This window comes from Gossypium hirsutum, chromosome D10, assembly GCF_007990345.1.
Source record: "Gossypium hirsutum isolate 1008001.06 chromosome D10, Gossypium_hirsutum_v2.1, whole genome shotgun sequence".
Lineage (NCBI taxonomy): Eukaryota > Viridiplantae > Streptophyta > Magnoliopsida > Malvales > Malvaceae > Gossypium > Gossypium hirsutum.
The window spans coordinates 34,257,756-34,279,850 of NC_053446.1; the positions used below are offsets into that span (position 1 = coordinate 34,257,756).

The 22,095-nt window shown below is 32.7% G+C and overlaps 1 protein-coding gene across 25 annotated transcripts; it reads left to right on the forward strand.

Moving 5' to 3' along the window:
• Nucleotides 1–1,978: 1,978 nt before the first annotated feature.
• On the forward strand, nucleotides 1,979–7,749 carry LOC121222226 (putative lysine-specific demethylase JMJ16). Of its 25 annotated transcripts, none has more exons than XR_005919395.1 (12): nucleotides 1,979–2,314; nucleotides 2,689–2,904; nucleotides 2,987–3,715; nucleotides 3,857–4,605; nucleotides 4,753–4,831; nucleotides 4,995–5,146; nucleotides 5,229–5,335; nucleotides 5,757–6,206; nucleotides 6,418–6,463; nucleotides 6,579–6,656; nucleotides 7,061–7,225; nucleotides 7,478–7,534. XR_005919395.1 is itself a non-coding variant. In XM_041102379.1 (5 exons), exons 3-5 carry the CDS (start codon nucleotides 3,223–3,225, stop codon nucleotides 4,028–4,030), a joined length of 405 nt encoding a protein of 134 aa, XP_040958313.1. In that variant the 5' UTR covers nucleotides 1,979–2,314; nucleotides 2,689–2,904; nucleotides 2,987–3,222; the 3' UTR covers nucleotides 4,031–4,557. The 25 variants fall into 25 exon arrangements, 2 of the variants coding, with proteins under 2 accessions (XP_040958313.1, XP_040958314.1); XR_005919392.1 differs by having other exon boundaries at nucleotides 6,418–6,458; XR_005919394.1 differs by having other exon boundaries at nucleotides 6,124–6,206; nucleotides 6,418–6,458.
• Nucleotides 7,750–22,095: the final 14,346 nt, after the last annotated feature.

Below are 22,095 nucleotides of genomic sequence, written 5' to 3' on the forward strand. Positions count from 1 at the left end.
GAAGCCCCGTGCAGGGAGATATCCAAGTCGTAATGGGCAAAGGTCAGTGTAGTCGACCCCTGCAACATGGGAGACTTTGACTAATAAACTGTACTAATTGGCCCTACCAAAAATTCTAGAAAAAAATACATAGATGGGCACGTGAGTCTAGTTTCTGGGAAAAATTACGAAACTGATTTTTCAGTTACGAAACTCAAGATATGATTTTTAAAACGACTAGTACACAGATTGGGCAGTGTCTGGAAAATAAATTTTATAAGCGGTTAAAGTCAGTTAACACCTCGTGTTCGACTCCGGTGTCGGTTTCGGGTTCGGGGTGTTACAGTTTTAGCGGTGTTTTTGGAAAAGCACCGCTAATGCTTTGGTCTTTAGCGACGTTTTTAGGGAAGCGTCGCTAATGCTCTGGTCTTTAGCGGCGTTTTTGGGGAAGCACCGCTATTGCTCTGGTCTTTAGCGGCGTTTTTGGAAAAGCGCCGCTAATGCTCTGGTCTTTAGCGGCGTTTTCGGGGAAGCGCCGCTAATGCTCTGGTCTTTAGCGACGTTTTTGGGAAAGCGCCGCTAATACTCTGGTGTTTTGCGCCGTTTTTAGAGAAGCGCCACTAATGCTCTGGTCTTTAGCGGCGTTTTTGGGAAAGCGCCACAAAAACATTTTTATCTGTCTAATTACTATTTAATTTGTTTATTTATATTAATTAAAATTCAATTTATTTTTAATTGAATATTTGTTAAAAATGGATAAATTTGAAATAATGACACGTAGAAATAATTTGAAATAAAAAATAGAAAAATATTTGTTAAAAATTAAAAAATTAAAATACTATTATTTAAAATAATTTTAAAGTTTTTTGGGTACATTACTGAGTGTTTTTTAATTTACATATTAAATAATTTCTTATATAATCGTAAAAGAGTAGTATTAATTTTAAAATATTGAATTAATTGTCTATATAGTTTAAGGTTTTTTATTTAGGGTATATGATTTAGAGTTTAAGGTTTAGGAGTTACTATTTTAAGGTTTATCGATTTTGAGTTTAGGGGTTATGGTTTACAGTTTATGGTTTAAGATTTATGGTTTAAGGGTATAGATTAAGGGTTGGGGTTTAAGGTTTAGGGGTTAGGGGTTAGGGGTTGAGAGTTAAGAGTTAGGGGTTTAAGATTTAGGGTTTAGATTAATTAGTTTTTTAATTTATATATTAAATAATTTCTTATATAATTGTAAAAGAGATAGTATTAAATTGATATATTAAAATTATGATTATAGTTTAAATTATTTATAAATAATTTATATATTAAAATAATGATTATAGTGTTCTTGGTAGATGACTGATTGTTTTTTAATTTATGTAATCGTAAGATAGATAGTATTAATTTTAAAATATTGAATTAATTATGATTATAGTTTAGGGTATATGGTTTAGGGTTTAAAGTTTAAGAGTTGCTATTTTAAGGTTTATGGATTATAGGTTTAGGAATTACAGTTTATGGTTTATTGTTTAAGGGTTGGGATTTAAAGTTTAGGGGTTAGGGGTTTAGGATTTCAGAGTTATATTTTAGGATTTATGGTTTAGGGGATAAGAGTTTAGGGTTTAGATTAATTAGTATTTTTTAATTTATATATTAAATAATTTCTTATATAATTGTGAAAGATATAATATTAATTTTAATATATTAAAATTATGATTATAGTTTAAATTATTTAAGAGATAATCAATAAACTTTATATATATTAAATGGTTTAGGATTTAAGGTTTATTTGAGATTTGTTAAATGAAAAAATTTTATACAATCAATTAATGCTTTTATATTTAAAATTTTTTAATCTAAACCATTTGATATATTTAAATATTATATTTTAAATAAATAAATAAATAAATAAAATCACTTAATTAATAATTTTTCATAAATAAAATAAAACATTTTTAACAAAGCAAAACGACGTTATTTCTTTCAAAAAAAAAAAGCAGTAACGGGCGTTTTTCCCAAATTTCATTTTACTTGAAAGAATTCCCGCTGATTTTTTCCCAAATTTTCCCCTAAAACCCCCAACTTTATCATTCTTCTTCTTTCCTCTAGTACACGGGGCTTTGCACACGACGAACACCGTGAAACATCGACGGAGACGCTCCACCATTAAATCCATGTTTGGCAAACATCGAGCTTCGATAATTTTCAAATCAAGGTCGCCATGCAAAAATACAACAGGATCCGAAGCATCTTCCCCCATTGAATCAAATCGAGAAATAAAGAAAAATTATTCAAAGACGGTCAATGAGAAAAATGAAGATGATAAATAGCAATGTAAAAGGTAGGCAAGGTAGGTCACAGCAGCTTGAAAATAAAATTGTTTTTTGTTTTTAGTAACTAAATAGTGTTCATATTGGTGTTGGCAATAACCGGAGAACAACAAAGTCACTACCGTGTAGGGACGTTGTTTTCGAAACATCAGAATCCCAGTTTGTTTTCTCCGACTAAAGCCAACGTCCATAACCGAAGGCTGTAACAGGGAGCGAAATTCCAGAAGTTTACGGTTTTGTTTCTTTTTGGCTAATGTGGTTCTGTTTATCATTCTTTGCCTTTGCCGGCTACTCTCTCAATTCTTCTTTATCATTCTTGTTTTGGGTTTTCATTTTTTTTTCTAAATGTCTGACAGATTCGATGCGCCATTTTTTTGAACTATTCTTTTTGCAGTGATTGGGTTTAATGTAGAGCCTCTACAATACAACAACATCAAGTTTCAAGTTTCAAGTACGGGAGCCATGAGTAGCTAGTTCTCTATTTCCTTACTTGGAGATTGTAGTTCTTAGAGGAAAGAAAGATTGAAAAAGCTGTTTGATATTTGTTCAATCTTGACAATTTTGATAAACTGGTTTTCTTATGTTGTTAGATTAGGCTCTGGCTTTTAAGGTGGGTCTCGTTTGTATTAATTTGTTATCTATTCCTCGTACAAAATTTAGTTTTTTGAATTGTCATCCATTGTCTTGTGTAGTAATACGGATAGGGATGGAACTTGTGAGAGTTTGTCTTGAAGAAAAGAATGATGATATTTCATCAGTTCCACTAGGTTTCGAGCCTCGTGCATTGTTTACCTTAAAGAGTGAGGCACATGATACTAAAAGACATGAGCATGATAATTTGATCTGATGTTCAGCCTCTACTAAAGCCATTCTAGTTGAAAAGGGAACTGGGTTGGCCAATGATGAAAGTTCAAAGATTACAAGGTCAATGTCTATGAGGCGTCGACCTTGGATAAACTATGGTCAATATGATAACAGTTCAGAAGATGAACCCGATCATGGAAAGCTCAATCAAGTTAGTTTCTTCTTTCCTTGTTAAGTTGTTTGTTTTATCATTGTATAGCTGCAGCATCTTAAATGCATGAAATGACTTAGAAGTCCCTTATAGTTAAGGTTTTTTTGGTAGGATAACTTCATGTTAATTTTGTATTGTAGAGTTGCGTAATTCAGTGACTATAAAGCAGATGGACTATGCTTTCTAGAATGTATAATTGATATGATGTTTTACTTTATTAACCATTGTCTTCAAATGTTACTTCTGAAAAATTTACATGAAGTTGAACAAGAGAATAGGACAAGCAAGCAAAGTTTCCGATAATGAAGTGGAACAAGTGTTGAAACAGGCAACTGCAAGATGGCGTCCAGAAGAGGCATGTCGGCCAGATATTGAGGATGTACCTGTGTTCTACCCAACAGACGAGGTACTTAATGTTGCTTACAATATTTTGAGTTGTTTAATTTTCTTAATTTTTCGTGCCATGCTTGTTACTTTTGCTTGTAAAATCTAGAGTTCTACTTTATAGAATTGAAGTATCTTAACTGGTTTCATTTTGTTTCTCCAGGAGTTTGAAGATACTTTGAAGTATATAGCCAGCATACGACCAAGAGCAGAACAATATGGAATCTGTCGCATTGTTCCTCCATCTTCTAAAATGAACAAAGAATGTGATACGATACTTGTTAATGAAGAATCCTACTTATGGCATCTTAGTGCTTATGAATTACAGTGTTTATAGTGATTAACACTTTTTTGCTCCACTGTTTTATCAGCATGCTGATCGGTTCAGCATCTGCACATCTGCTTGTTTACTTTGCCTGGTACAATTGTCAGTAGTGTTGAGTGGTTTTTAGTTTCTTCATATAGAGAGTTGGCAATATTAGATGAAAAAATAACTTAATCATAACATAAAATATGACACGACATTGAACAATAACATGAATATGACTCGATTACAAAATTCATAGTAATATAAAATACCTTAAACAAGATTATGACACAGATACAAAAATTTCCGGGTCTATATGTATAGAAAATTTTGCTTCAATTTGGGTCCGCGAAGAAATGAAATATATGCTTTAAGTAGAGGTCGTGAAGTACATATATTCCTGTAACTTGCTTCAATTTAATGGAGAAGGAATTCAATATCTCTAGTATTATGTTTCCTTTGATTTTGTATTTATCTATGCAGCATACTTATAATCTTTGACATTGCTTTTTATAGCTCAACTGCCGGGAACAACTCAAGATCACTTGCAAATATTTAACATAGAGATGAAAGCAAAAATGAAGTCACATCAGATGCCTAAACAGGTCAAATTCATTTGTTTTCTCAAATTTTCTTTGTAATGGTTCTATTACATTCTGCCATTAGATTTTGGGCTCTCGACCTTTATTGTTTTTCCTTGATGGTAAACTTGATTGCATGAGCTTATCAAACCATCCTGGGTTCTTGTCCAGGTTGTATTTTGGAAAAGGATTTCCCCAAAAATGCTTGGCCTAGTCACACAAACTTCTATGTATCATTGGTCAATTGAAGGTAAGGTGTTATTTTACAAGTCCAGAAACTTTGTTTTATTCATTGTGGATTAATTCCTTTTGATGCTTGCATACATGTATGCACTCCTTTGTGTTTTATTCTATTTTTGTTCTTAGATCTATTAAATCTAACTTAATTTTCACGCATTCTGTTGTGCAAGTAGATCATTCTTCTCTTATGTAGAAGCCATTCATTAGTATATTTCAAGGCTGCCAGATTCATTCCAGATAAAGTTTTCATGAAGCAAAAGAAATGGGCAGTTCTGAGAAGAAATTTGCTCGTAAACTCAGTGAGATCAACGTCGTTGATGAACAGGTATTTTGCCTCATTGAATCCCCATCTGGAAAAAAGCTTTTGTTTTTTTATTCTTTTAAATTTTGTTGTTTTAAAATTGCAGGAACTTAGAGAAGCTTCAGCTAATATTGAACCAAAGCATCAAAACGACGTTGCAGATTTAATAAATAGTTACAAAAGTCTATACCCAAAATGGGTTTTTGATCTCAGGTAATTTAAAACTTATTTACTTAATGGTGTAATTTTGAATTTCATTGGTAACTTTAATTTGTTAGAATTTGATCCTCTTAATTTGCAAAAATTGGAAATTTGATCATGTTTTTGGTGCATACATGCACTTGAACAGTTGGTTTTTGCTAATTTGTTTTGATCTCCGATAGTTTAAAACTCTTATTTACTTAATGGTGTAAGTCTGAATTTCATTGGAAACTTTAATTTGTTAGACTTTCATCCTCTTATTTTATAAAAATTGAAAATTTCATTGGTAAATACATGAACTTGAACCATTGATTTTTGTTAATTTGTTGCATATAAATCGTTATAGAAATTGAAGATTTAGCCCTATTGCCGGCAAATATATGAACTATAAATCGTTAATTTTAATTTATTTACTAACCTTGTGTTCGATTAGGTGAGGAAACCAAGTAGTTCATTTACAAGGCGTGGTTCAATGATATACACCAAGACCCCTTCAAGGGAATCCTTATCTGGAAATGCGAGATTATAATATATATATACATTTGTTTCAATTTATTCTGTTGAGTTTACTTGAAAATTTGTGGAATTATGTATTACTTGCTTTATTTTTTTAATAGCTTATACTGTTAGTGAATTAGATAGATTTACTCCCTATTATACCTATATCTAAGTTGAAATTATATATGCCTTTGCATTCCAAATATGAAAAATTGGAAATTAGGCATAGCCTATTGAAATTGGTGTTTTGATATGAATGTGTTATGCTTTTGTTTGTGCAAATATGTATCGTACCATGGTAGGATATTCAACATTTGAGTTTGTGTTGAACAAATATGCAATGGAAGTGTTTTGCAGGATTATCAAAGGAATTCTCACCAATAAGGTTTGTTTTACATGATTCTTTTATGTGCAATTGTTTTTACTATCAAATTCATGTTCATATTTTAGTTTAATAGCTTTTCATTTTTGAGATGGTTATAATGGGGGTTTTATTCTACCAATCAGTTGGTGGGTCTTTTTTTTGTCCTTTTTCATTTTCTGCTTTTTTTTCTGGTTTTGTAATGGTGAATGCAGTATGGTTGATGGTTTTGCAGGGGAAGAAGTTCTATTAATGGGTATTTACAATTGAAGAGTGGTAAGGTTTGGAGCAAGTCATTTTACTAAGAGAGTAAGGGTTTTTATTATGAATTTATGATATATTTGTTTAGGTTTGTTGAAAAGAGTTTTAGATTCTGAAATCATGTTGTTATACCAGGATGGTAAGTCCCATGAAAGGAGTGGACAAGAGACAAATCAACAGATGTGAAATTATAAATACCAGCTTGAGCAAGAAGTAAGAGGATTCTAATTCTATTTCATTATTTGTTTTGGCGTATTTGTTCGAAAATCAATTTCTCTAGAAAATTTTCCCTTTCTTATGTTTTTGTCCCCCCAAAACGATGGAGATTGCAAGAAGTAAGGGTTTTTGAACTCGTTTTTAGTCTACGAATCTACATCACTCTCACTCCTCGTCTTTATAAATCTTAAGCTTATCGAGGGTTGATTTGATGTATTCTACTAGGAAGCAAAGAAGTATCGGCATAACAATAGACTTTTAAGGGGAGACATATGAAAACATGAAACAATTGTTTACTCGTTCAGAATTAACGGTTTTGCTAATGAATGACATGCCGTTATCATGATATACATGTTTTGATTTTCTTTTTTTTCTTACCGGTAACAGCCAGCTTTGTGCAGGATTTATATCTCATTCTCATGCAACATGCTACCACTTGGGTGATACAGGTTAAAAAGTTGCAGCAGCAGCTGCAGGAAGAGACCGATTTGCACTTAGCTCTAGCAAGTGCTGTTGAACATTGTAGTTCACCTTCTTCTAGTTCTCCAGGCAAGCTTCCGGATAAGGTCAGTCTCCTTCCGTGGGATTTCTGTTCTTTTTTTATGTTCTTTTCTCAATTTCTGAAACTTGGATTTCAGGCCCAGGAGCTTTTAGATAGCATAGTTGTTCTCGAGATTACTGTAGCAAAGTTAGAGCAGGAATTTGTTTATAAATTTTCCTATCAAACATACCTTATTGAGGCACTTAAAATTTTTTATAGATTTCTGAAGAAATGGTCCTTATTTTTGGGTTTTTACTTGTTTTTTATTTGTTTACAGCAAGCATTACACTAGGGACTGTGTTGATTTTGTTGGCTGAAAGGTTTATGGGGAAGAGAGTTGTTTTCTTGAAGCAACTTACTTCTGGGCTCCTTTTGGTCACCGGTGGGCATTACATATTTTACTGCTATCCTTGTTTCGTCATTGATTTGCTTACTGCTTTAAAATATTGGATGTATGATATATGTTATTCAATTGCGAGCTGGATATATGAACATGTTTGTTAAAACCCTTGTTATTGATTTCTGTAGTATTACTTCCATAGTTTCTCATTTGGTTTATTTTCTAGAAGCATTATGCTGCTTTTATCTTATAGATAAGATTTGATGGTAGCAAACCAATTTAACATTTAATATGCCCGAGATTGAGTGATGCTATCTTGAAATTTAATGCTTCAGAAAAGGATAAACGTGGTGAAAAATATCGATTCACTATAAAATTGATTTGATTAAAAGTATATTAATTTAAATAATATTTTTTATTTATCCTTAAAAATATATTTAAAGTTTAAATTTAACAAATAAAACATAATATAATATTTATTATAATAAAAATTATTTGATTAAAATAATTATTTTTAAATGTTATGTTTTTAGTGGCGTTTTTGCAAGAAGCGTCGCTAAAGGTTTGTTCTATAGCGGCGTTTGTAGTGAAAGCGCTGCTAAAGATTTTTAGCTATAGCGGCGTTTCTCGTAAAAGCGTCGCTAAAGGCCATGGTCTTTAGCGACGTTTGTTGGAGAAGCGCTGCTAAAGGTCATGGTCCTTAGCGGCGTTTATTTCTAAAAACGCCGCTAAAGTTAACGACGCTGTCATTCGTGACATTTTTTGCGGCGCTTTTTCTAAAGGCCTAAAAAAGCGCCACTAAAAGCTTGTTTTGGTGTAGTGAACCTATGTTGCTCTTCAAATAAGTAGCATGTTTTAATAAATTGTTGTTGATTTTATTTTGAATTCGAGAGTATTTTCCAGTTATCTTAATCTTTTGAATTTAAATTAGTTTAATTTATTTTAAAAACATTTGTAGATGCAATTCCATAATGAAAACCCCCTTCCTTATCTTCTTCGTCTCATCCTCTGATAGGTGTTTTGGTATGAAGATATAGACTATATATACAAACACAATGATGATGTTCCACATAAAGTTGTTTTCTAGAACATTTGCCTACATATTTTTGTTGACAATAAGATGTTGAAAAATTAGTGGATGGTCAAGCAAAAGGGAATTTTAATTGTTCTATATAAAGATCTGTTCTCTTTTAGACCAGAATAATTACTGTGAATAGCATTAAGATGAATAAACTACTAATAGCCATAGCCACAGCATATATGTTAGATGCTTGAATGGCCTAGCATTCGGAAACTAAAGAGATTTCATTCTTATTATTCTGAACCCATTACTCATTGATTAGGGAATGTTTTTTTCTCCTATATATATTCTTTAATTTATGACAGACTCATCATATGGGTGAAAACTAAATTTATGTAATAAATATGTTTATAAAAAATATTTAAATAAAAATAGACTTTAGCTCAACATTAAAGTGCAAATGTGAAAAGTTAAAAAAAAAAAGGTACGATTCAAATTTTATTATATTAAATACATAAATGATAAAATATCCTCAAAATAATATAATTTATTTTATAAAGTTAGGATACTTTCGTCTTTATCCAACTGAATTGATACCTCGATTAACCCATAACACCAACTCAATCAATGACTTTATAATAAGTATATATATATATATGTATATAAAAAAAATCTATCTATAATATATAATATATAAAATACAGATTTCTGAACTGATCAATATACCCTTTGTTGTTCTTTGTATTACCAATTTAAATATTTTTATATTATTTATAATAGTTTTCATGCATATACATCACAATTCCAATTTTATTAAAAAAATTGTTAAATGAATTTATATAATAATACATTTATAAGTTAAAATTTATATTGGAATACTTTATTATTAAAGCATTTTTTTCATTTACCAAAATAAATTTATTTTAGTTTAGTTTTAAATGTCAAAATTTAATGATTTATTTATGTAATAAATAATTTTATATTTCATGCATAAAACTTTATAAATAAATAATACCTGTATGTAATCCATTATAAGATAAAATAATTATATTAATTATATATTACCAACAAAATATTATAGTCAATTTATTAATTCATTAAAGAAAATGAAAATTTAAGGGCGCGAGTTTTCAATTTACAGTATATCAACCTGTACAAATATTTTGGTAATGATTAAAGATTTATTATATTATTTAAGTTATCAAAATAATTTGTATATATATTTAATAATGTTTAGGGGTCAGTATAATTTGATTTTAACTGAATCAATTGATGGAACCAAATTAATTCAATTAATTGATTGATCATTAAATTTAATTCGACCGGTTAATTTTTTTTTCGAAATTTTAGTTAATGGTTAATTTAGTTCAAAAATAACTATTTAAGTAATTAATCAAAATTTTTAATAATAGTCAAAAATATAAAAATCAAAAGATTGAATTAAAACTTCATGGATTTATATGAATTATTATAATAGCTTAAAACTTACTATATCTATCAAGTTGATCAAATAAATTATTTTAAAATTTTATAAAAATAAAAATATTTAAAAATAGAGAAGATTAATTCAATTGGTTTTTTTAGTTTGGTTCAATCGGCTGTATTGATTCACAAGTCAATCGATTCAACCCCTATCTCCCGACAAATACCCTGATCAATTCCCGGTTTAGTTCTAAAAGACATTAATTTTGATCGATGAAATAATTTTTCAATCCCATTAGGTAGAACAAGCAGGTGTGAAGTTCGAAAATAGAATTAATTGTCAATGTCTTGATCTCGGGAGAACAAGTTTCGAGCATTGCTAGTATTGCTAGACATTAAAGAAAAAATAAAAAAAAAGAGAGATAAATAATGTAAAAGAAAGGAAAGAAAAATAAAAGAATTAAAAAGTTTTTTTTTTAGTTTATATGATTGGAGTTGTTTTTAATGAATATGGCATTTTGGTGTAAATTGAGTAAGATAAGAATAGTTTAGGTGCAGATAAAAGTATTATGAAGGTCCCCTTTCACTCAAAAAATGGATAAATTAGTCTTGTACGCTATTAAAAAACAAATTTGTCCTTTATGTTAAAAATTTCACCCACTTCTACTGTTAAAAATTGACGTAACTAACAAAATAATCAAATAGTTACACATGGCGCACTATGCGTACCTTATTTTGACGTATAGGGACCAATTTTTAACAGTAGAAATGGATAATTTTTTAACAGAAAGACCAATTTGATCTTTGATCTCACGTATTTGGCTAATTTGGTCATGTTTTATCTTTGATCTCACGTATTTGACTAATTTGGTCATTTTTGACTAGAGAATGAAAAATACAATTTGAGTCTTAGTATTACCTTTATGTACCACTTGTGACAAAAAAATATTTAGGTACCAACTTGGGGAAAAGAGATAGTTTAAGTACTAAATTGTGGGCTAAGCCCTTTTTAAAATAAATTTAACGGTTTCAATAATAATTATGCTAACCTAAAAAAGTAATTTAAATATTACTTAAAAAATAATTTATTGAAAAAAAGGTATAACTTAGAAATCAATTTATGAATTAAACATTGTTTATTCCAAGTAATCCGACTCAAACTAAGTTGGATATGGAATAAGATCTTACTATTGATCTGGTTTGGATTATTATTTAGATTTCTTTTGAGAAAGATTATTACTTAGATTAAAAATATTTTTATTTAAATTTAATTAAAAAATATGTAGATATTAATATGAAATGAAATTATTCGGTATGCTGTCAATGAAGTTTTTAGACTCCACGAGTAGGATCAGGCGGTTGACAGGTGTCTTACAGGAGTACAGTAAAATATTTATAAAATAATATTTATAAAAATATATATAAATCAATTTTTTAAAACTACTTGTAGAATAAAAAAAATTCACTAGTGCTAATATAAAACTACATTGTAAAGAATAAAATGTGTTTTGATATTGAATAATATTTATGAATATGATACGATAATAAAGGTTTTGAAATGTAGATTTCTAATTAGGGCAGATTGTTACGGTTTTAAGAATATAAACAATTCCCAAATTTCTTTGATGCCTATCCATTACATAGATGATGGAACAAAATTTCCGGAGTTCATCCATGGATACATATAAACATACTTATATAATGTAATAACGATATCGTTTTCGTTAGCGACAAAAAGGATCATAACACAACTCCTAAAATGGAATGTCTAACATGCCTTCACATGACAAAGAACAGAGATGAATATGAACACCAACGATTCATGTAATTAACTTTGGTACTTCACAATTTAATAACACAAACTTTCACAGATAATATTTTTTTTAAAATTATTTAATACTGTTAGTGAATAATAATATAACACATTACTAAATTAAACCAAAAAAAAGTATAAATGCTAATAATTTTATTAAATATTAATCATAACTATTATAAATAAATATTAATAACTTTTGGACTGAGGGTCTAGCTATAGTATTTTAACATTTTTTATAATTAATTATGTTTAAATTATGTTTAAATAAAGTTATTGATATCTATTTATATGCCCTCCATTATTTTTTATTTTATTTAATAATAAGGTCTAATATTATTATTAAGTGATGGTGCATGGGACTTGTGCACCAACAATACATCCAATATTTTAGTAAGAAAAAATATAAAATAAATTAAAATAAAACAAAATTTGAACTCAACTTGTAAAACTAAAAAAATTCAAATGTCATCTGGAGAATATGAGCCATAAACCCTAGAGGAACCCTAGAATTAAAGGGTTCAAGCCTTGATTGGCCCACTGCTATTTAACATTCAAAGAACTTGCTGATGATTGTTTGTGGAATATAGCAGGCAAAGGAATATGCTGTTAATGGGCAGAAGAGAAAGCAATTAATTATAGAAAAGGGTATGGAATCAACACATACAAATAAATCTCGAAAAGGATAGGCAAATCTCATCGGACATTAAACATTTCATTAATTAATCATAAACCTTCTAACATATTATTGTAATGATTAAAACTTGTTAATTTATATATGATATGTTGGGTTCCATCATCACACCTATAGAGCTATAAAAACCAACAACTTTTTCATAACATCCAAGTCATTTTCATGATTGTGTAAATAAACAGAAATAATTTCAATTTATATGTAATTTTGTAGCTGGCACCAATCAGATGAAGGGTTTAGCAACTATCCAACAAATGGAAAGGTTTGTAAGCCTCTCCCTTACCACAAACGAAGATGCTTATAAGGATATAGGATTAAATGTATTGATTAAACATAAATATATTCACATCAATTTTAATTTTATTAATAAACTAATCATACTTCTCTATTTATTCCTTCTTTCATAGAAAAATCTTAGCTTCTCAGTTTTTTCAAACTAAATATTTACTTTATCGGTTGGTCTTCCAGCTAGTCAGATTTCAGTTTTTTTTAAATATTTTTTTGTAGTTTTATTTTTTTTAATTTTAATTATATTTTCATGGTTTTATTTAAAGTTTAGCCATTTTATTCTATCTACATTTTTCATGGTTTTTATTTGATCCACTTTGTTTTCTATGAAAGTCGAGGTGGTTTTATTTTTAATTTTAATTTTTAGTTATGTTCTAACATATATGTAATATTTGTCAATATAAGTGTATCGCCAGATCTATTATAAACCGTTCTTGAAGAGTTTTATCATAATATATGATACGGGGTTACGCGCGGACCAAGATCGAGTTGCCAAGTCACGGGAAACTCCTACGAAAATCCTAAACAATCAGATCTGAAACGAAACAAAAAATTAAAAGATTAGAACTTTGAATTTCCAGATCTGAAATAAAATCCCCAAATCATCAAAGAATCAAATTGAGAATAGAAATAAGTGTTAATAAGGGTTCTTGAAACCCTAAAGGAGATTGCGATTCTGTCCAATTGAATACCAAGATAGTTTTCCCCAAATTTCGGCAATCTAATTTCACCCAAAAAGAGTATGGATGAATCGGCAAGAACCCTAGAAATTGGGGATTTTTTTGAATCGATTATGTGCTGCCGACAAGAGATCGATTAAACGAAGAGTTCTTGGAGTTTAAACAAATCTGAAACACGACAAAGAACAGCAAAGAGATTAGATCAAGATTCGGCACAATCAGAAACAAATAAAAGAACTTGAACAGCAAGAATTAAATTAAAGTCCTAAGAAGCCTTGAAATCCCGAAAGATCTCACAACTCCCTTCAAACAGCTTTAATCTCCCCTCTAAAGAATATCAATGGCAAGAAGAAGGCTGAAGATAGCTCCCACAATCAAAAGATTGTTAAAACAACTTCTAAAGAAAACCCAAGAGAGAATTCTTGGAGAAAAATTCAAAGAGAATTCTGCACTTAAACAAATCTGAAATTTTTGATATAATTGAGAAGTATCTAACACGGTGACTGGCCAAGCCTTTATATAGGCTTTTCAAATATTTTCCTAATCTAATTAGAAAACTAAAACTAAAACTAAACAAACTCCTAATTATTTTAATTTTAAATGGAAATTCGGCCAAGGGCTTTTAATTTGGCCTCTTGGACTGAATATTTACATAAAAATTTAAACTAAAAATTTTAAAAAAAATAAAACTTTACAAATTGGGTCACTTTGACAATTTGGCCTGATTTTCAAGTAAGCATGGTTTGTCTTCTTGTTTGGGCTTGGGTTGGGCCTTTGAGACTCGTATCATTCCCCCTTCCTCAAAAAGATTCGTCCTCGAATCTGAAAAATCAAATGGACTCGACTTTCCTCGATCGAATGGGACTAATGGCAATTGAATCCACTGAAAAGAATAGCCATGAGTTAGTAAATAGCAATGCAAACAAACTTGTAGCCCAATCATAAGCATAACAAAACAAGTATAACGCATGCGAATTGACAGATTCAGATTACCATGCAAACAAGCTAATTTACTCGCCAATGCCTCGTCAAATATTCGAAACAAAGATGGACATGTTTTAAGGCATTCAGTCATCTCAAATTGTTTCCACAAACCATGAATAAATTGTGAGTAATAAATCAAATGGTAAACATAATCGTCACAAGCAGGTATTTGAAAAGATTCACACGATTCATAGAGTTGCACAATCATACCATGCATTAATCGACAGACTATGGATTCACTCACACATGCATCAAAAACAATAATCTTTTTATCAATCATTAAAACAGATAGATCATCAATAAATAAAATAGGATAGTCAAGCACTTTTCTAAGTGTTTTACAAAAATTAAATCATCAACACGATCTTTGTCACTATCCAAGGAGTACAGAAGTGTTTCAAAAGTTTCAAGCATCTTACCTTTATTAGCAGAAGAATAAGGGTCGATTTTACCTTTTCCACTTAAAACAAACCTTCGCTCATCGGGGGCATAGTGTAGTCGAAGCTCCGTTGTTGAGTTAACCTTTGTCCAATGGAACTCAAACTTTATGTACAACCACATAAACTGTTTAAGGCACGAATATAAACTGAAAACAAATTTGGCAAATTTCGTTACCTTATTCACCAAAACAAATTTGCACCAATTCGAGAATTTTACACAAGGCAAATTAAGAGAATAACAACTCATGCTTCATTTCATAATGACTTTATCAACCACAATTGAAGAGTAACAATTAATCAGAACAAAATGAAGGGATCTTTTAAGAACTAATTCACCTAAAGTTTTATCAATAATTTTCAAATCTGCACAGGACTCAGTGGCTAAAATTTCCTTACCTCGCTTACCTTCGAGCTCATGTAGTGTGATTTCATCTTCAACCTTGCCTATGTTGATCGTATGAAAGCATCTTTCATTGGAAAGGTATTGAAGTTGAAAGTTATCTTTCGGTATTTCGGGAACCTGAAAAGTAGCAACACAAGAAAAATTCATATCTTGGTTAGTGGAAACATTCCTCACTACCCTTTCCTTGTCCTTTTCTTTTGTTTCTTTTTCTAACTTATTTTCTCTTCTTTCTTCAATTTCTTTTTCACTTTTCTTTTCTGTTTCACATTCCTTTTCGCTCTCAATCTCTTTTTGCTCTTTTTCATTCTCTTTTTCTTTTTTCGCACTTGTTTTAACAATAGAATTTTTCAGTTTGATTTGGTTCTCATGGACTTGTTCCGGAGTGAGTGGCACTAAGGTGATTTTCCTTCCTTGATGCTTGAAAGAATACCTATTGGTACGACCATCGTGAGTGACCTTTCGATTTAGTTGCCATGGTTCTCCTAGCAACAAATGGCAAGCTTGAATAGGTACTATGTCGCACACGACTTCGTCTTGATACTTACCGATAGAAAAGGCGATGCGCACTTGTTGAGTGACCTTAAATTGGCCTTCATTGCTAAGCCCTTGTAGTTGATAAGGTCATGGATGCTTGGTAATGGTTAAGCAAAGCTTTTCCACAATCGTCATGCTGGCTACGTTCGAGCAACTTTCACCATCAATAATAACTCTACAAAGCTTACCTTGTACATGGCAGCGAGTATGAAAGAGATGTTGTCGTTGCTGCTCGCTCTTTGGTTTTGCCAAAGAGGGTTGTCCACGATCATGAAAATCATAATCAGTTCTAGGGACACGCCGAGGAGCGTGCCTATGAGCAGGAGGCTGGTTATCCACATTGTCTTTAATTGGATCTCGATATTGAGGTTCTTGATTCAATCGCACCTCATTCAAAGTAGTATTCAATGCTTGAAGTGTAGCATTTATTTTTGTGATTGCAGCAGCATGTCCGTCTAGCTGTTGTTGGACTTTCATAAGTGTATCATTATGGTCATCTTTAGACATTTTCTAAAAATCTGCAAAAAATAAACACTCAACACTTAAAAATAAAAGTTAGCAAACCTCACCGTTAATCACTCAAAAAGAAAATCAAATTCTCAATGAGGTAGAATTCAGGCTTATGAGTTCTTTAGTAGAGTTTATATCAATCAATTAGAGAGTGTATGAACCGAACTACCAAAGAATCCTAATTTGCACTAGGATGCCAAAAACGGACGAGACACCAACTGATTTGTGTTGCACCGAGGAAGAATTGTGCACATTTTAAAAATCCTACTAACACAAGAAATAAGAAGGTGTTAGATATTGTAAAGGAAAAATAAAGGCAAACAAATAAAAACCTACAGCTAAGAATCAATAAAAATTGCTGAAACAGAAAACCCGAAAAACTGTGGAGTAACTTGACAAGTTCGTTCGAGGTGTTCCCGATCTCCAAAAATCACAAAATTAAATATGGAATATCCTTAAATATTGAATTTGATCTGGAAATTTTGGGCACCAAACTCAACCCGCTGAATATTTTTTAAAATTTTTATTGGATTTCGTATTTTTTTGATTTTTTGACTTTTTTGACTGATTTTTTCGCGGGAATAATTTTTTTATATTCAATCACAGTTCCAAAAATATGTATGTAAAATTTCAGATCAATCGGACAACGTTTACCCACTCAAATGAAGTTTTATTGAAAGATTTTTCTGGGTAAAACTACTGTTTTTGCTTTAAAAAATTGAGATCAGTTTAGAAATCAACCAAGAACACCCAAAACGCCCAAAATCTGATACCAAATGATACGGGGTTGCGCGCGGACCAAGAACGAGTTGCCAAGTCATGGGAAACTCCTACGAAAACCCAAAACAATCAGATCTGAAACGAAACAGAAAATTAAAAGATTAGAACTTTGAATTTCCAGATCTGAAATAAAATCCCCAAATCAGGAAAGAATCAAATTGAGAATAGAAAATAAGTGTTAATAAGGGTTCTTGAAACCCTAAAGGAGATTGCGATTCTGTCCAATTGAATACCAAGATAGTTTTCCCCAAATTTCGGCAATCTAATTTCACCCAAAAAGAGTATGGATGTGACAGCCCAAAATTGACCCTAGTCGGGAAGTGGTTTCGGGACCGCTAAACTGAGTGACCGAAATGTTTGAATGTGATATTTATTGTCTAGAATATGTAATTATGAATGTGTGAAAATTTCAAGCTTCGATTTAGTCGATTGCATGTGAATTTAGTCAATAGGACTTATGTGCGACATTTTTGAAATGTGATAGGTCGAAGCATAAAGACCTATTAGTGCATGAAATAAAAAGGGGGGACTTGCATGTCAAATTCCCCCCTAACTAGTAGTGGCCGGCCATGACAAGCATGGTAGACCAAGTGTGATGGGCAAGACATGTCATAGACATGTTGTGTTGGTGCATCATGGGTGGAAAAAAATAAAATAAGGAGCATGGGCATAAAATAATGAAAAGGGAATATGATGAAAAAAAAATGTGTAGTTGTTTCTCCCCCCCCCCATTGCCGTGAGTTAAAGAAAAGAAAAGAGAAAATTTTGTTCATCCTTTTTCATCTTCATTTGGCCGAAAATTCAAAGGAATGAGGAAGGAGTTCTTGCTTCATGTTTGGTTTGGAAGAGGATTAGGAGGAGGTTTGGCCATACTTGTATCTAGATCAAGGTATGTTTGAGGTTGTGCCATGAGATTCATGCATGTTTTTAGTTGCTAGCTTGAGTTCTAATTAGCCCATGGTTCAAATCTTTGCTATGTCATGGGGATGATATTCGGCCTAGGTAGATTTTGTGTTAATGCCATTGCATGCTAAATATGAAGCTTGTTAATGATGCATGTGATGGTGGATTGATGATTCTTGAATCTTCTTTTTAGCATTTTTGAGTGAGCACATATGTGCATTGGTTGCTAGATGGAGAAGAATCGGCTAACAAGTTGTGTGCTAAGGCCGAATATAATTTTTGTATATTAATGAGTAATGCATGTGTTAAATTGATGGAAAGGGAGAGGATGCTTTACTAGTGTATATATGTGTGTATTAGCCAAGTTTTGAACTTGAAACAAAAGGGTGTTTAGTCAATACAAGTGACCATACTTGTAGAATGTATTAAGTGTTGAAATCGGCCCCAACATAGACATGCATATTCGGCCATAGGAAGGAGATTGGTGTTGCATGTATTCGGTTAGAGGCAAGCATATTGATGCTTTTGTCTTGGCTTAGAAAATTCGACCAAGGGGGAAAAATTAGCTAAAATGTTGAGTTTGATTCATGATTCCGTACATATGTGACTTTAATGTCTAATGTATAAATATGGGCTAAGTGCCTTGTGTTCCTCTTTTCGATGCTCAAATGATTAAATCAATTTATTTGTTTAATTAAGCTCAAGAGCAAAGGGGAACTAAATCCGATAAAGGGAAGGAAAAAGTGGTCAAATAGCTATCGGAATCGTTCGACAACACCCGAGGTAAGTTCTTGAGTAAAAGAGCTTAAATTATGATTTGATTAGATCATGTTTTAAGCAAATTAAAATCATGCTCTTTGTGTGGCTATTGAGCCGAAATTGCAAGAATGATAAATGTCTTGTGTTTGAGTTTTGCTAACGAGAACGAAATACAAATGTGCCATGATTTATTGTTAAATGTGCATGGTTATTTGAATGATGTCCGGGCTAAGTCCCGAAGGCTTTGTGCTAAGTGACCATATCCGGACTAAGATCCGAAGGCATTTGTGCGAGATACTAATTCCGAGCTAAGCCCGAAGGCATTTGTGCGAGTTACTAAATCCGAGTTAAGTCCCGAAGGCAATTGTGCGAGTTACTATAACCGGGCTATATCCCGAAGGCATTTGAACGAGTAGCTATATCCGGTTAAATTCCGAAGGTACGTGATTTGGGAATGAATGATCTTGCTGTAAAAATTTCAGTAAATACTCTAGAAACATCCCAACATTGAGGTATGTTTCGTATGTGCTTGAATTTAGTTGAGCCCTTACAAATAAGTATTCGCTCAGTTGATAAACGAGCTACCGGCCTTTGGCTAAGTTGATCTTTTGTGTATGTACATAAGGGTTGGTAATGTGAAGCAAGTATGATATCGAAAATTTGTGCATATGAAATTATTCGTTTAGCTATATGAATGCTATACTTTTGCTGTGCTGGAATTCCTTGCTCAAAACTTACTAAGCATAAATTGCTTACTCCGTTTCTTTGATCCTCTATTTTATAGATTTTGGTTCTCCAGCTATCGGACTCGGGATTTTGAAGTTGAAGTCGCCCACACTATCAAAGCCCCCTTTTGGTACAATTTTGGTTGAACTTGAAATGGCATGTATAGGACTACCCGTTTGTTGTGGGTCATGGACCCTTTGGACTTGTATAATTTTGGATAGCCATGCCAAAATGGCTTATATATGTTTGAGTGTAATGTTATAATCATTTGGTATGGATATGGTTATTGAGAGGTGTGGATAGGCTTGACAAGGATTGGCCATGGGAATGGTTAATCACTATCATAAATTGTGCTACTTATGCAAAAAGGGCTAGTTGAATCATGGAAACTATGAAATAGGTAAAGTCTACCTTAAAGGCAGATGCTGACAGCAGCAGTGATGTAGATTTGGAAATTCACTAAAAATAGTAGGAATGGAATTAAATAGTGAATAAATTATGTAAACGAACCTTGATGAATCTATTTTCATAGGAAAGTAACGAAACAATCATACGGACAGTATGTTAAGAGATATTCAGGTTCTCGTGAGACAGGGCCAGAACGGTTTCTGGATTTCCTGTTCCGACTTTGGAAATTCATTATAAATTAACCAGAGACAATTAGGAGTCAAGCCATATATGTATAGATTCCTCTCTGAGTCTAGTTTCTATAGAAACAAACGGAATTAGTATTGAAGCCCTGTACAGGGAGATATCCAAGTCGTAATGCGCAAATGTCAGTGTATTCGATCCCTGTAACATGGGAGACTTTGACTAATAAACTGTACTAATTGGTCCAACCAAAAATTCTAGAAAAAAATATGTAGATCGGCATATGAGTCTAGTTTCAGGGAAAATTTACGGAACTGGATTCCGAGTTTCTGAACTCAAGATATGATTTTTAAATCGACTATTACGCAGATTGGCAGTGTCTGGAAAATTTTTAAAGTCTGTTAACACCTCGTGTTCGACTCCGATGACGGTCTCGGGTTCGGGGTGTTACATTTGATTGGTATCAGAGCTACGGTTTAGTCGATTCTAGGACTACCGTAATGCGTTGGGTCTAGCTATACATGCCATTTTATGTGATTATTTGATAGTGTGGTGATTTCTGACATTTGCAAATGTGTTTATTTATAGTAATGGATCCCGATCCTGACCGAGCGGTAGCTGATGATCTTGAGAGTGTAGCGCCTGCTCCCCCACAAGGGACAGCGCCGGTGAACTCTCAACCTAATGCTAGTAACCCGAATGATGAAGCTAGACAAGCTTTCTATAGCGTGATGAATGATTGGTTCAACCAATACATTCGAACTAATACGGCTGTTCCACAACCTCCCTTCCCGACTAATACAACCCCCGAACCTACAATACCTCCGGTAACTGACCAAATAAGGTCAAATAAGCCCCCAGTTGACAGAATCCGAAAACATGGGGCTACTGAATTTAAAGCTACGGATAGCGACGATGCCGAACAAGCTGAATTTTGGTTGGACAACACTATCCGGGTACTCGATGAGCTATCTTGTACACCCGATGAATGCCTAAGTGTACTATCTCCTTGCTACGTGATTCTGCCTACTATTGGTGGAGTACTCTGACTTCTGTTGTGCCCCGAGAGCAAGTAACTTGGGAGTTTTTCCAAACTGAGTTTCGGAAAAAGTATATCAGTCAGAGATTTGTTGATCAAAAACGGAAGGAATTTCTTGAGCTTAAGCAAGGTTCCATGTCGGTTACTGATTACGAGCGAAAATTTGTTAGACTTAGCAAATACGCTCGGGAATGTGTTTCGTCCGAGGCTATCATGTGTAAACGCTTCGAGGATGGGCTGAATGAAGATGTAAAAATGTTCGTTGGCGTTCTTGAAATACGAGAGTTCGTAGTACTTGTCGAGCGAGCTTGTAAAGCCGAAGAGCTTAGAAAAGAAAAACAAAAAGTTGATGTGGGAACTGGAGAGTTTCGTAAAAGATCCTCGGGAAAGTCTCTTCAACAGGCATCGAAGAAATTTCGAGATGATGTGGGCCGGTCTAGAGGCACTTCGGGCTTTTTTAGACGAGATCGTGATCGACCCCCTGTGGGTACACGAGGCACTTCGGTCGCCAGTGTTGGGAATGAACGTCGAGACAGAACGAAATGTCAATATTGCGGTAAATGGCATTCGGGGAGTTGTAGATTCCCTGACCGCTCCTGTTACAAGTGCGGATCAGTTGACCACTTCATTAAAGATTGCCCGAGGTTGTCTGAATAGAATGTAAATCAGAGTGGGAAACCGGGTGCTACCACTGCTCGAGGTAGACCATCTGGAAATACGGGCAATGCTAGTGGTGGTCAGAGAGGATCTAGAGATGCTACGACCGGATCCGAGGCTCGTACGCCTGCTAGAGCTTATGCTATACGTGTCCGCGAGGATGCTTCTTCGCCTGATGTTATTACCGGTACTTTTACTCTCTTTGATACTAATGTAATTGCTTTGATTGACCCCGGTTCTACTCATTCTTACATATGTGAAACCTTAGCATCCAGTAAGACTTTACCTATTGAGTCTACTGAGTTCGTAAT